Source organism: Mus caroli, chromosome 19 (assembly GCF_900094665.2).
Source record: "Mus caroli chromosome 19, CAROLI_EIJ_v1.1, whole genome shotgun sequence".
In the NCBI taxonomy this organism is placed as follows: domain Eukaryota; kingdom Metazoa; phylum Chordata; class Mammalia; order Rodentia; family Muridae; genus Mus; species Mus caroli.
The window spans coordinates 37,989,864-38,004,630 of NC_034588.1; the positions used below are offsets into that span (position 1 = coordinate 37,989,864).

At 46.3% G+C, this 14,767-nt stretch overlaps 1 protein-coding gene across 1 annotated transcript in view; it reads right to left on the bottom strand.

Moving 5' to 3' along the window:
* Pik3ap1 (phosphoinositide-3-kinase adaptor protein 1) overlaps positions 1 to 14,767 on the bottom strand; it is a 114,592-nt gene that overhangs the window by 36,227 nt on the left and 63,598 nt on the right. Inside the window, exons 8-9 of the mRNA XM_021152078.2 lie at positions 14,188 to 14,377; positions 1,136 to 1,231 (exon numbers count right to left, since the gene is read on the bottom strand). Of these exons, the coding sequence (XP_021007737.1) occupies positions 1,136 to 1,231; positions 14,188 to 14,377 (286 nt within the window). The remainder of the gene's footprint in view (positions 1 to 1,135; positions 1,232 to 14,187; positions 14,378 to 14,767) is intronic.

The window sequence follows — 14,767 nt, forward strand, 5'->3', positions numbered from 1 at the left end:
CTTTTTTTTTTTTTTTTAAGATTTACTTATTATTTATGAGTACACTGTAGCTGTCTTCAGACACACCAGTAGAGGGCGTCAGATGGTTGTAAGCTACCATGTGGTTGCTGGGATTTGAACTCAGGACCTTCATAAGAACAGTCAGTGCTCTTAACCGATGAGCCATCTCTCCAGCCCGGTTTTGGTTGGTTGGTTGGTTGGTTGGTTGGTTTTTTGAGACAGGATTTCTCTGTGTAGCCCTGGCTGTCCTGGAACTCACTCTGTAGACCAGGCCTGCCTCTGCCTCCCGAGTGCTGGGATTTAAGGCGTGTGCCACCACTGCCGGCTTCTTCCCCTTCACTGCCCGAACCATTTGACCTCCAAGTCTCATGCCCTCAGAACCCTGCTTCTATGGCGACATGACTGGCATACCCACCGTACTCATAATGACTAGCAGAGTGAAGCAATTACCCAACAGTGTAACACCTTGTATGTCTGAAAGCACCTATAGTAATGACAGCAGCCATGATGCTAACCCTTGGTCAACCCTGGTCCTGGGTGAAGCTTACTGTCACTGAACATTTGTGACTCTCACTGTGACCTGCCTCCTTAGTGCATCAGGTGGAACTCAGTCTCCTGATGCTCTGACCACATCCATCCCATTTTACAGCTGAAGAGAATGAGGATCTGAGCTGAACACCGTGTCTGAGGCCTTCTGGGTAACTGAAGAAGTCAGGCAGCACAGATTGGGGGGCCACGCTCTTAACCCCTGCAATGTTGCCTCTGCTTGGCAAATAGGGTGCATGTCCTTTTCTTTTAGCAGAAAGCCAAGGGTCCTGTGGGGTCACGTCTTATTTTTCTTTGGGTTGCCAGATTCAATATCCAACACAGTGCTTTCTGCCCGCTGCAGGTACTTAGTTAGTCTTTGTCAAATAAAAACCGGCATGTCATTTAAGTGATGTCTTCTTGGGAGCAACTGACTTAGTGTAATTGGTGACTCCAGCTGTGGGATCTGGCCTGTCTCTAACCAGCTGATGGGGAAGATCAGGGCAGGTGTGGAGGGAGGCAGAGAGCCTTTAGTCGTCACATGCCACGTCTGTGGTGACCTGTCCCTTGAACACCAGAGTTTCTGCTTCCCTAATCAGTGACAACTTACCTTCTAGAAACTTGCGGATCATCGAGTCTTTAGTGGGCCGAGAGAAACTTTCTCCCGAGACTGGGTTGCCTGCACTGGCCTGAAGCATTTCAACATCTGGAAGGAAAATGAGACAGGGTTGATGTGCTGTTCTTCCATGCAGGCTCGTTGATTCACAGAAAGAACTGCAAGGTTGGGTAGTGTTAAGAGATTAGCACATTTACCCTTTCTCCTCTCCCTCTCCCCTTCCCTTCTTCCTCCCGTCCATCCTTCTTTCCATCTCCCAATCTAGTAAGTGTTGAGCATTAAGAAAAATGATACCCACACCACCACAAACCTCTCCTTGGAACACGGGCCTCCAAAGACACAAATATGTTCATTTGTGATGAAAAGAATAGGTTTAAAATATATGGTTCAAAATGACACACTACAGTATGGCTTATTACATCAAAAAATGGGTACAGAAAAAAATAGAGAACAAACAAATTATGATTTGTTCAAACAATGAAAGATTATGTAGCAGCTAAAAAAAGAGAGAATGTCCTAGAGATACATCTACCAACAAACTTGTATTTCCAACACATAGTAAGTGCTGAAGTTAGATACAAGTGAACGCATATAGTAATAGTTACACAGACTTGGAGAGCTATAGCACAGTGCTACAAGCTACCTATGAATTAATAAATATGCAGGCAGCACAAAAGTGCTGTCGAATTCCTGCTTGTTATTATTTGGAGCAAGAATGACTGGCTCCAGCCAGCCAGCAGAGGACTGTACCCAGGATCACTCGTGTGTTTGTGTGTGTGTGTGTGTGTGTGTTTTACTGAAGTTCCTGATAGATCAAATGAATCAGAGACCTTAATTCCAGCAGAGGCAGGCAGAGCTCTGTGAGTTCAAGGTTAGCCTGGCCTATGTATAGAGATAACAAAAAAGAATCCAAATATTCACGATCATATTTTAATTGCTATGCTACTTTTAGGAGGCAAAGTGAAAGTTTACTTTTATATTTTCACAAATATACATGTATATGAATCATACACACACACACCACACATACATATGTGTATAGACACAAGCACACACACACACACACAATCACACATTGTTGCAAGGAGATATAAGCAAGACTCAGTGGTTTTCTAGGATAAGCAGTGGAGAAAGTTAGCTCACTGATCTCTTTTTGTATTTTAAGGAATTCTCCTGCCTATTTAAAATAAATGAATGAATATTATGATGCTGTCTATGTTAACATATTATCTCTCAAATAATAATAATTCCATAACCCCACTCCAATCATAGGAAACATGGCACATCCAAATTGAGAGTTTACAAAGTTATCAACAAGCAAAGGTCTTCTTCAAAAGTATTGGGACTGAGAAAGCATGAAAACCAGCCCTAACTGGAAGGGACAGAGGGACAATCTGTGGGTCACAACAGCTGTTGTGACTGTGAAAGAGAAGAGGATGGATAGTGGGAAGTGGAGAAACCTGAACAAGATGCTAATGTTAGACAATGTGGGGCAAGAAATGCATGAACTTTGGAATTTTTCAGTTTTTCTCTTAAAAACAAAAATAGCACAAGGGCATTTTCTTCCCAGTGCCAAGTAGCAAGCCCAGGGGCTTGCATATAATAGCAAAGTGCTCACCACTAAGCTGGGTGCTTACCACTAAGCTGGGTGCCCACCACTAAGCTGGGTGCTTACCACTAAGCTGGGTGCCCACCACTAAGCTGGGTGCTTACCACTAAGCTGGGTGCTCACCACTAAGCTGGGTGCCCACCACTAAGCTGAGTGCTCATGACTAAGCTGGGTGCTCACCACTAAGCTGGGTGCCCACCACTAAGCTGAGTACTCATCACTAAGCTGGGTGCTTACCACTAAGCTGGGTGCTCACCACTAGCTAGAACACAAGCTCCAAAATAAAATTCCTTGTAAGGAGAGGAATAAATGAGCAGAGAGGTGACTTCAGCAGCAAAAACAAGCAAGCATGACACACGGAGAGGGACCCTCTGCTGAGCCCCACTCTGTCCCCCTTGGCTATCGAGATAAGCACTTTCTGATGGGTGGTGGAGCAGGCATATGTAGATAGAATGATGGAGGTAGGAATAAAAAAATAATATTTGTTTTACTTTATAGTCTTTATACTATATAGTATATTTATGGTGTTTTCATTGATCCTTAAGAAGAAAAACTAGGCTTTGCCAAATGGAAGTTTGGGTATCAGATCACAGTGCATTCTCCACTCCTTCCTTCCTTTGCTTGAACTGACATCATACCAGCAACCCAACACCAACTAGTCTTTTATGGGCTTCTACCCTGGTTCTCAACCTGTGGGTCATGACCCCTTTGGGGTTATTGCATAGTAAACATCTTACATATCAGACATTTACATTATGATTTGCAAACATAGCAAAATAACAGTTATAAAATAGCAATAAAATAATTTTATGGTTGGGGGTCGGCACAACATGAGGAGCTACATTAAGGAGCTGCAGCGTCAGAAAGGTTGAAACCGCTGCTCCAGAACATTCACACCCACAAGATGACTTGCAAGGCTTGACACAGGTCCGCGTCTCAGAGACAAGAAAGCATATCTGAACTCGGCAGTCATGGTTCTAGGAAATGAGAACTACATCAGGACGAGGCAGGAACTACCTTGGGGAAAGGTTGTACCCACAAAAGCACACTTCTTATCACGTCTCCAGAGGTGCAGCTTCCCGGACCCCCATAACTGACACGCCAGAGTCATCGCTCCCCAGAGAGACTCAGAACGCGGGTCCTTAGCAGGTTTTCACAGCTGCGTACAGCTCCTCCCACATCCAGATATGTGACCAATCAGGGGTCATTCTCATCCTAGGTAATGTTGCCTAGAAACATGGTTGACATTTGGCTCTTATCGGGTTACCAGGGTAACAAAGCCAGGAAGTCAAACAAAGGTCAAATTCTCATGCAGAAAGGGAAATGAAAAGTGTTTCTATTAACTTTGCCCATCGTTATCCCGGGTCCGCTCATTTCAATCCATTCGGCTTCTCTTTTCCTGACTATAAAATGGTGGTGGCTACGGCACAGCTCAGTAGGTCTGTCGCGAGTGTCACCTGAGAAGCCCTCCCAGAGCACAGCACACAGTGTCCGCAAATATGAAGGGCTGGATGAACGCTCTCTATTATTTTTGTTATTAAATCCTATACCCAGCAAAGAAAATTTCAAAATAGAAGACTATTTACATGTTAAGAATTTCTAAGGGGTTTGGTATGCAGCTCACTAGCAAACAGCTTGCCTAATGTACATAAAACTGATTTTATTTTTTTATTTCCAGTTCCACAAAATACATTTTTTCCATGGCATTAAGGACTGAACTTAGGGAAAAAATTGACACTATAGTTTATATATCTTTATGGGGTATATAGTGATAACTTTTTTAAGACTTATTTTTATTATCTTGGTTGTAAGCCTTATTAACAGCTGAGCCATCTCTTCTATTTTTATTTGTTAAGGTTTATTTTTTAAGTTTATTTTTATTTATTGCTATTATTATTATTATTATTGTTATTATTATTGGCGTGTGTGTGTGCATGCATGCATGCGTGTGCGTGTGTGTGTGTGTGTGTGTGATGTGTGGATAAGTGCCACAGGGGCCAGAAGAGGACATCAGATCTCCTAGACCTGGAGTTACAGGAAGTTGTAAGCTCACTGACATAAATGCTGAGAACTGAACACAGTATCTTTGAAAGAGCCACAAGGGCTCTCAACAGTTGAGTCATCTTGTCTTTTCTTTGGTGGTTGTGGTTTTAGGTTTCAGGTAGCCTGGGCTGACCTTGAATTTACTATGCAGCAGATAACCTTGAACATCTGGTCTTCCAGCCCCATCTCCCAAGGACTGGACTCTCGGCTCACTCAATGCTAATTTGATATAAGTTTACCCTAAAGATCGGGTTAGTTAACAATTCCATATCTTCAAACAGTTATCATGTTTTTGCTTGAGAGTCTCTGAACTTCTTTTATTTCTCTATAAATATATAACAAACATTTATGAACTGTAGGCACCTTACTGACCAGAGAGGAGAATTTGTGTCATTCCTAACCAAGTGGATACAAGTGGCAAGATTCTTTTTTTGTTTGTTTGTTTTTTGTTTTTCTAGACAGGGTTTCTCTGTGTAGCCCTGGCTGTCCTGGAACTCACTCTGTAGACCAGGCTGGCCTCGAACTCAGAAATCCGCCTGCCTCTACCTCCCAAGTGCTGGGATTAAAGGCGTGTGCCACCACGCCCGGCTTTTTGTTGATTTTAAAAAATTTTTATCACAGCCACTCTAACTGGACTGAAATGCTACCTCATCGTGGTTTCAATTTGCATTTCCCTGGTGAGTCACGTTGAACATTTTCATATATTTGCTGGCAATTTGCATATTTCTAAAAAGAAAAGTCTAAAGTCTATATTAATTTCGGATCAATTTCGGGTTTGTTTTTTTATGTTGGGTTATCTGAATTGTTCATATGTTTTAAACACCATTTTTTTTTTTTTTTTTTTGATACAGGGTCTCTGTGTCTGGCCTGGAGCTCACAATGCAGACTGGGTTGGCCCTGAACTCACAGATATCCACCTGCCTCTGCCTCCCAAATGCTGAGATTAGAGGTGTGGAACACCACACCTGGATCTAACGTTTTCAAAGATTTTATTTCTGTTTATGTGTCTTTGTGTCTTGGGGAGCGCGCACGTGTGCGAGCGCCAGAAGAGGCCATGGGCTCCCCCAGAGCTGGAATCACAGAAGGTCGTGAGCCACCTGTGGGTGTTGACAACCAAACTGAGGTCCTCTGAAGGATCAGTGTTCTTACCCACAGAGAGCTTCTCCAGCCCCCTGGACACTAAACTTCTATCAGATGAGCATTCACCCCCATTCCATGGATTTTCTCTTTAATCTTGTTCTTTGCTCTATAGGAACTCCTCAATTTGATATAATCCCATTTGTCTATTCTTGCCTCTTGCCTCTTTTTATTGAAATGCTGGGGATTGAACCTAGGGCCTCACACACGCTGGGCACTAGGAAATACCACTGAGCCACTTCCTACCTCATATCTGTCTTTTTTTTTTCTTTTTAAGAATAAGTCGGCTTTCATGCATGCCTTATGCTTTCAAAATGAGTTTGAGAATATGTTTCTCACAATATTTGAATTCTCATCCATGATCTCAAACATTATATTTGAAATTTCCTCATTGAGACACACAGTTTTCTTATAGCTAAGTATACTTAAGGCTTGAGTAAGGTCTAAATAAAACATGCCAGTTCTTACAACAGGATCATGTGTGGAAATCTGACTTGGTTTGCCAAACATTTTCTTTGGTAAGATTCCAGGACATCCAAATGTCCTCTTCTCTAGAGGGCTGGATAGCGCCCGCTAGGTGGCGCTATCCAGCCCATCCTGTGCATCTAAGAGCATTGGTAGAGGCTGTCCTTAGGAACGAAGCCTAAAGTCAGAGGCTGTGAAGAGTAAGTGACTAGACAGTGAGATGAAGCAAGGGCTTGGGGAAGAGATGAAGGAAGTGTACAGCCCCAGGACAAGGCAGTAAAGGCCAGGAGCCAGCCAAATAGTCTACATTCAGGGGACAAAGCAAAGTCAGAGAAAGGCAGCAGCTGAGAAACCCAGTAAACAACATTGAGGCTTGGGAGACTGTCTACTGGGCATCAAGACAGAGGCATTGGAAACGGCCTCTGGCATCTTGAACACTTACGTTTAAATCCTGCCTCTGCCTCTTACTAGTTCTAAGTCCTTGGGCAGGTTCCTTGAAATAGGTAAGCTTCAGTGTTCCATCTGCAAAGCAGGGATAAACCACAGGGCCTGCCTCATAGGACGGCTGAGAGAGATGACTAAGACAGCGTTTATGAATGCACTGAACCAGTGCGAGATACGGAATTCCTAGTTGTCATGATTATCCTGACGCAACTTAGTTCTGAGGCTACTGAGACAAATTCCACTAACGTGACATGAATCCTGCACTTCTGTGGTTCAGAAGTCAAAGCGGGTTCTGATGGCCAAAATTAAGGTTTTCTCCTCTATGGAAACTCAGCATAGAATTCGTCTCTTTTCCCTCCCCTGGGTCCGGGGTTGTCTACATGCCTGGGCACCAGGCCCTCTCCCTGTTTTCAAAGGCAGCAATGCCCGCCTTTCTCACGGTGCCATCCATCTCTTCTGTCCTCTGGTTCCCTCTTTTACTCCTAAGGACATCCGTAGTTATACCAGACTCACACAGAGAAGCCAGGCTAGTCTCCGTATCGCAAGGGCAGCTGGCTAGCAAGCCTAATTCTGCCTGTAAGCCTGAGTTCCCTCTGCACATGTCAATAAAACACGGCCACACACGGGGAGCATTCATTACTCTACCTCCCAGGCTGCTGTGAATTTCTTCCTATGTTGGGCTGGCGAGGGGGCTAGGATTGTGGTGCCCTGAAGGAAGTCCCTTGTGCTTGCACAAACCGGGCAACCTTGCCTCCAAGGACATTGGCTTTTGCCACCAGTGTCTGGATGTGTATACCCTTTAAGTGGAGGTCTGGAAAAATATTTTCTGTCCTTTTCCATTCAAAACATGGAGGTTCTCCTTTGACTTCATGAAACATACAAATCTGAAACCTGTTGCATCCAGAAGCCAGCTGGACACAAGTAGCACCGGAGTGACCAAAACCGCAGGGAGTTCTGTGGGCAAAGGGATCTGCTGGAGCAGACACGGGGGATTGGGTAAAGCAGAAGAATGCATCCTTGCATTCCAGGATGTTCAAGGTTTTGTGATTCAGACTGCAAACACCTTCACCTTCACCACTTGTCAGCTAAAAATAACCAGAAATGCGTCGGAAAAGTGCAAAGTTCTTTTCATCTCAGCAGAAGAAAAACAACAACAAGAAGAAAGCAACACAGGCCGCAGTCTCCTCCTGGAAGAGCCACTGCAGGCTCCCAACAGATGCTGGGGAGTTGATCTTGAAGGATCCGTTTCTGGGATGCAAGAAGCTCGCATTCAAGGTGGCAAAACATCCCAGCTGGCACTCAGTTAAGGAACGGATCAACGGTGGGTGTCACAAATTCCAAAAGAAACCTGTGAGATTCACCTCTTTGGTCTAGATGACTTAGCTGGAGAGGACACTCACTCCATCCAGATGACATACCAGTACCATATAAAGCCAGGAAAACACCAGGGACTAAAGGACTATTCCAGAAAAGCTCTCCAACCCTAAAAACCAACAAGAGCCCTCTTCTACCCGCCAGGAAGTATCTTTTGTGGCCAAACAAGAAGTCTTGGTGCAGGAGGCACACCTGGAGCCTTTCTGGTCCCAACTACACCCGAATAGGTTAGGGTGACTGATGACATCAACGTAAAAGCCTAACTTTTCACATATGGATGGAGAAGTAATGGGAAGGAGAGACACACAGGAGAGAACAATCTGAAATCAGAGGGGTGGGGAGTGATGTCTGGCATTAGCAATGAGGAAAATGGGGCAGAAATGCCCAGGTGAAAAGGTGGGGCAAAGTCTAGCCGTGACTTTACATATGGTGGGCAAAGCAGCCCTGTCATGCAGGAGCAGATCTACGGAATTTGGGGTCCATGGGACATAGACTCTGGGAGGCAGGGATCATGACAATTTATTCACTGGCTGTTTATCGCCTGGCACCATGTCCGTTACACACAGGACAGATCTGATAAGGATTTGATAAAGATTTGTTGAATGAGTGAATAGGTTAAAAAAAAAACTTACAAAGAATAAGCATGTGCTATGGTAGAGTTTGGGCTTTGTGAAGGAGTCTAGGCATTGCTCAGGCAGAGAAAAAAGACAGGCAATTTAGGCAGAAGAACTAGCATAATGTATACTGATATGAAATAAATGGCAGCCTGGAGAAGCCAGGGAGCTATGACCCCACCCTGGGGTCCGCATTCGGCAGTACCTAATCGATATCTCACTACATCTGCCACCCCTCCAAATAAAAACCAAGAGTATTGCATTAGAATGTGGACAAGCTAATCTGCACTTGGACTTCCACAAAGTCTGGGATGACATCTCATTTTCTAGCACCTCTATTGGCTGAGCACAGCCTATGCACAGTACGGGGCTGGGTGCTGGGGAATGACAGGAAGCTGTAAGTCATTCTTATGGAAGCCAGGGGCTCAGAATCAGAGAGACATATAATTAATGACAGCCCAAGGTCACTATCTATGCGCAGTGCCCAAAGAGGGACATGGCTGGTAGGCTGTTGTGGGTCCAAAGCAGGGTGAGACTGGCTGTTGGTGATAGAGAATTTTATCTCATTAACTAACTCTACAACATCTAATCCAGTGTTTTCACCAAGCGGGGAGAGGTCAGGAAGCGCCCAGTGTCCTGACCTGACCCTTAGATAGTACAGATCTGACCCGGTACCCAGAACTAATGCCTCTGTTGTAGTCCCAAGCTCTGCTCAACAGAATCTTCTCAAACAGGTCACCAAGGGGATGTCAGAGCCTCTGAAGCTACAGGAAGGGAAGATTTCTGGGCAAAAATAGTGTCGATGGGGTATGGGACATGTCTCCAAAGCCCACAAATAACTGGACAATTTTGCCTAGAGTGAGACCTGCAGTGTTGGCTGCAAGGTCCTTCACAGCATCCAGCTGTGCCCCCCACCCCCCGGCTCAGACAGAACCTGGCTCTTAGCAGGGACTGTAAAATCAGAGCGCTCGTGCAAAAGAAACCACAAAGTAGAGATGACCCGTCACAAGACCACGGTTACTACTAAGGAGTTGCTGAGGGAAGCCAGTAAGATGGTTGTGGCCAAGGCAGTGCGCACTGCCACTTGCAAACCTCGGCTGGTGCAGATCCCAGAAAGGTCAGGGGTCAAAAGGAAAGTTTTATTCTAGACAACAGAAAGCCGCTCTAGGATTGCGGTGACACCTGTGAGTTAGAAGTTCCTAGCAGCGTGATGCTGTACCTTATGCCACGTAGACAAAGGTGAGACTCTAAGATGTGTAAGTAAGCAAAGCTATAACCCACCAGCGGGTTACCCTGGAAACAGACTGGACAAGGACCTCCAGGCACTAGCTCCCCAGGTTTCCAGAGCAGAGGCATTGGGTGATGTTGACAAAAGAAAAGAAAGACTCCCATCACAGGACATGAGGACCATAACCCATCCTCAAAGGCAAGGATGGAGGCACAACAAGCAAGCAAGTTAGGGGCAGGTGCCTCGATTTTTATCCAGTGATTGAGCTGTTTTATCTTAAACAAAGACAGTTCTTACACAGAGAAGGTGTGCCAGTGGATGGTTTGAAACTCCAGATCAGAAGCAGCAAAACGGAAGGCCTGGAGGCAGAGACACACAGTCACCGCTTGGTGGCAGCATATCTAAGCTAAAGACTGAGTGTGTGAAAGGGTGTGTGTGTGGGGGGGTGGTGGTGTATGCACTAAGGGTGTGTGACAACACGTTGGTGGAGGTGGGGGCTGTTGCTCAGGGAGCTAAGGGAGTGGAACAGAGCCATAATCCCCAGGTCAGACCTCCAGTTTTTCCTCTTAGCTCCCCTTCATTAAACACTGAGCGCTCCTCTGTGACCTTCCTACACAGTGGTAATCTGGTACTCCCTTTGGGGAAGAACTCATTTTTCCCAAAGCTAATCAATAAAAGGACATATTTGTCCCAACAACAATCACGGGCTCATACTAAAGCCTCCCGTGAACCAATAGTCTGAGTACGTGGTGAGTGACTTTCCCTAAAACACTGATTTTAAGCCTCTAAGAGTCATCATTAGGACTGACAATAAAGGTGTGCATTGACACACCTGGCTATTCAGACATACAGAAGCAGCTCCCGAGGCGTGTCCGCCCCAAGGGCAGCAAACACAACCCCAGAAGGACAGGTTAGGGGGTCCTTTACCCTACTGTGGTGGCAGACAGACTTTCCTCTAGGACCTGAAGACAGATTCCTGAACCAGTTTTCTCCTGATAGACTTAGGAATGTCACTAACTCTTGGACCATGTAGTTTACGCCCTGTAAAGTAGAGGCTCATTTGGTTTGGTTCTCTGTGGTTGCTGGGTTCGACCTGGGGAATAATCCCTTCTCTGCTGGTCCAGAAGGATGACCAGGTAAGACCGAACAGATAAGAGCAGCCATCCCACTTCTGAGGAAGGCAAATGTGTGGGCATCACCATGTTAGCGCAGCATCTGAGATGGGTCTGCTTGCCCTCTGTCCTGCTGCTTCCAGAATGGAACTGTCATCTCACCCGGGCAGTCACTGTGGGTGAAATGAGTGAATCTTCCCAGGCCCGAGTGGCTGCATCTTCTGAACCAGCAGGGAAGAGATCAAGGGAGGAGATCATTCCTGGGTTAGACCCAGTAACCACAGACACAGAAACAACCCAGAGCACGCCAACAGTCAGAAACTTCAGAGATTATATGATCTGGCAAACTAAAACTGTCATCAGTTCAGTCTCTACCCAAACAGTAGCTGTGCCCTACAACCTACAGCCTGCCTCTTTCCCGGTAGCCTCTGTGGGTCTGTGACATCCAGACCCTCCTGGCCCTGAGCGACTTTACAGGTTGCCTTCCAGCCACAACGAGTCTGGTCCCATAGCATCCCCTGAAGCACTGGTGAGCATGGGAGCCCTTTGAGAGGCCTGCAATACGATGGGGGGGAAATTCGTATTTTGGAGCAACTGGAGGAGGGGGAATAGCATGCATGAAGACTGTCAACAGGCACTGTCAGTAAGCAAGGAATTCATTGTTCAACAGCCCTCCGGCTAGGGAATGGGCCAGGAAGCAGGTCTGCTTTCTGGATTCCTAAAGGGTCCTGCCCGAAGTTTTTTGCATGAGTCCCTGTGCTAAAGTGGAAAAAGACAGGTCTTGGTCCACTGTGACTCCAACACCCAGGGAGAGAATCAAGTAGCTGCAACAGAAATGTTCTTGGAAATACATGCTAGCTATGAAGGTAGATGAGCAGGTGTGTGTGTGTGTGTGGTGTGTGTGTGTGTGTGTGTGTGTGTGTGTGTGTCAGCAGCTGGGTTTCTTTGTTTGTTTGGGAATCTTCTTGTTTAGGATCTGAGACAAGGTCTGCTGGTAATCCAGGCTAGTCTTTTTGTTTGTTTGGTTGGGTTTGTTTTTGTTTTTGTTTTTTGTTTTTTGAGACAGGGTTTCTCTGTATAGCCCTGGCTGTCCTAGAACTTACTCTGTAGACCAGGCTGGCCTCAAACTCAGAAATCCGCTTGCCTCTGCCTCCCGAGTGCTGGGATTAAAGACATGCACCACCACTGCCAGGCTTAATCCCCCTGCCTCAACTCAAGTGTTGGAATTACAGGAATGAGTAGCCTTGAGCTGTTTTGTTAGCTGGCTCCTGGATCTGCACATGGGGGGGAAAACGGTCTTAGAGGCCAAAAGGCTTGCTGGAGGGGACCGGAACTACAAAGATGTCCCAAGTTAGAGACAAATTTGGCCTGAGTCAAATGGTATGGAATTTGTGCTCTCTAGGTTGTTAGCTGTGGCATTTGGGGGACGTGAACCTCTCTTTAACAGCAGGTAGCAACAGCATCCGTGGGGTTGCCACGAGGATTCAGTGAGTAAAACAGTGCGATGGTGTGGATCATGCCTCCTTCCTCACAGATCCAGCAAGCCGGGGCTCATTTGTGAAGAGCTTCCAAGTGTGCTTCTACCTCTCCCCAAGGGTGAAGGCAAGGGACTCCCAGTCAGCCTGCACCTCCTACTCTACAGACTCCTGGTGGGGCTGGCAGTTCCATAAGCTCATGGGCAGGAGAAGCAGGCTTCTTTCCCTGGTAGGTCCTGAAACGGGTGAGGGGAGTACTCAGCTTAGCCATCCTGGAAATCCCGCATCCATAAAACTGACGGGTTGCCGCTTAGTTATCTTATCTTTCTTGAACCTATTAAGTGGGCTCCGAGAGAAAGAGCGCTAAGTCCTGGGCAGTGTGTCAGAATGCTTAGCGCTTTATTGTACACGACAGGAAATCCAATCTCATTTAGATCAACCCCTCTGAAGGGTGGCACCAGGCCCCCTACAGGGTGCTCTGAAGAGCTACGAGGGTGGTTTGGATTGCCACTACAATGGAGGAACATGGACTCTAACCAATTCTAAATTGTCAAGCTGAGGAGATGGCTTAGTTGGTAAGACACCGACCGTGAAAGTCCAAGGAGCTAGAGCCCACACAAAATCTAGTTGTAGTCTCCTGCATCTGTGGCCCTGTGAAAGGGAGGCAGAGACAGAAAGATTCCCCAGAGCTTGCTGGTCAGATAGTCTACCAATCAGTGAGCCCACAGAGGTCAAAGTCAGACCCTTCAAAAGATGATGACCTCTGACCTCCACAGACACATACACACATGCACATATGCCTTCATATCCACTGCACGCATGCACACACACACACACACACGGGGTCGGGAGGACTAGATTTGTTTTTTTAAGTACATTTTGTACATTGAATTTTCTAAGAATTCAACATTGTATAAGGTTGTGAAGAGAGGTTTCATCATTTAAGAAACTCCAGGTGCCAAGGCCAACACTGTTCTAGGTAGTTGAGTCACCAAGACAACAGACACATGTCAGTCAACATGTAAGGCTATGACGTTGGTGGTGGCTCTGAGTGTAGTTGCCTGTACAGGGCTATTTCACATGTCTTTACATGCAGACATGCCTATTCACATGTCTTCACATGCAGACATGTGTAAGCATGTGAAGTCTTCTCCACTTACTATACCGCTCAATTAAGGCAGTATAGGGAAGCCAGTGGGTTTCATGTGTGTTATACCACACATAAATTGTGTGTCAGATAATAAAGTATTGTGAAACATTGTCATAAAAGGGCCCACAGAGACTGGTAGGGCTGAGAGCTTGTTGACCACAGGCCATGCTATCAAGATGAGAGGCTTCCAGGCAAGCAGTGGAGGAAGTTGGAAAAAGTCTCTTTTGCTATGACACACAGCTGCAGCCCTGATGCTGTTGCAACACAGGTTCTTCACTGGGTGTTTGCAGAGATAATCAGGGCCTTTTGGGGGCCTTTCCCCCTTTGGACTAGCATGAAAAAAAAAGCCATTTCTCAGCAGCAGGACAAAAGCAGAACCAGGCAGAGCTACTTACAGAGGTCTTCTGTGGCTGCTGGGGCGAAAGCAGCCATGGACTCGTAGAGCTCGTCGTCACAGCCAGGGTTGAGGGAGCACTTCATCAGCAGGTCTGTGGATAGGTGGGCCATGGACTCGTACACGTCGTCCGCCTCCTCTCCTTGCATCAGCTCTTCCTTAATGTGCGTCTTCAGCATGTCCACCGTCTCCTGCGAGAGAAGACGGGCCCATTGCACACTGAGGAACCTGGCTAGCTGGGCAGACTCAGGTCCATAGTGGACTTGAAGTGGGCAAAGGGTGTGGTCACGGATCAGGGTTATAGTTGTTTGCAGGTATTAGCGGGTATTCTCCGCCTGGCAGAGCTCTAACCTTTGTTCCTTCCTCTAACGCTAAATACAGAGTTAAGCAGTTATATCCTGGTTAAATGTTCAGGGGTCTGGGAACATAAATAGAAACTATGCTTCATGAGTACCTAGTAAGAATCAGGCTCAGCACTGGGCACAAACCAGCACCCACCTCCTTCAGAAGCCCCGCCTCTCCCTCACCTCCTTCGGAAGCCCCGCCTCTCCCTCACCTCCTTCGGAAGCCCCGCCTCTCCC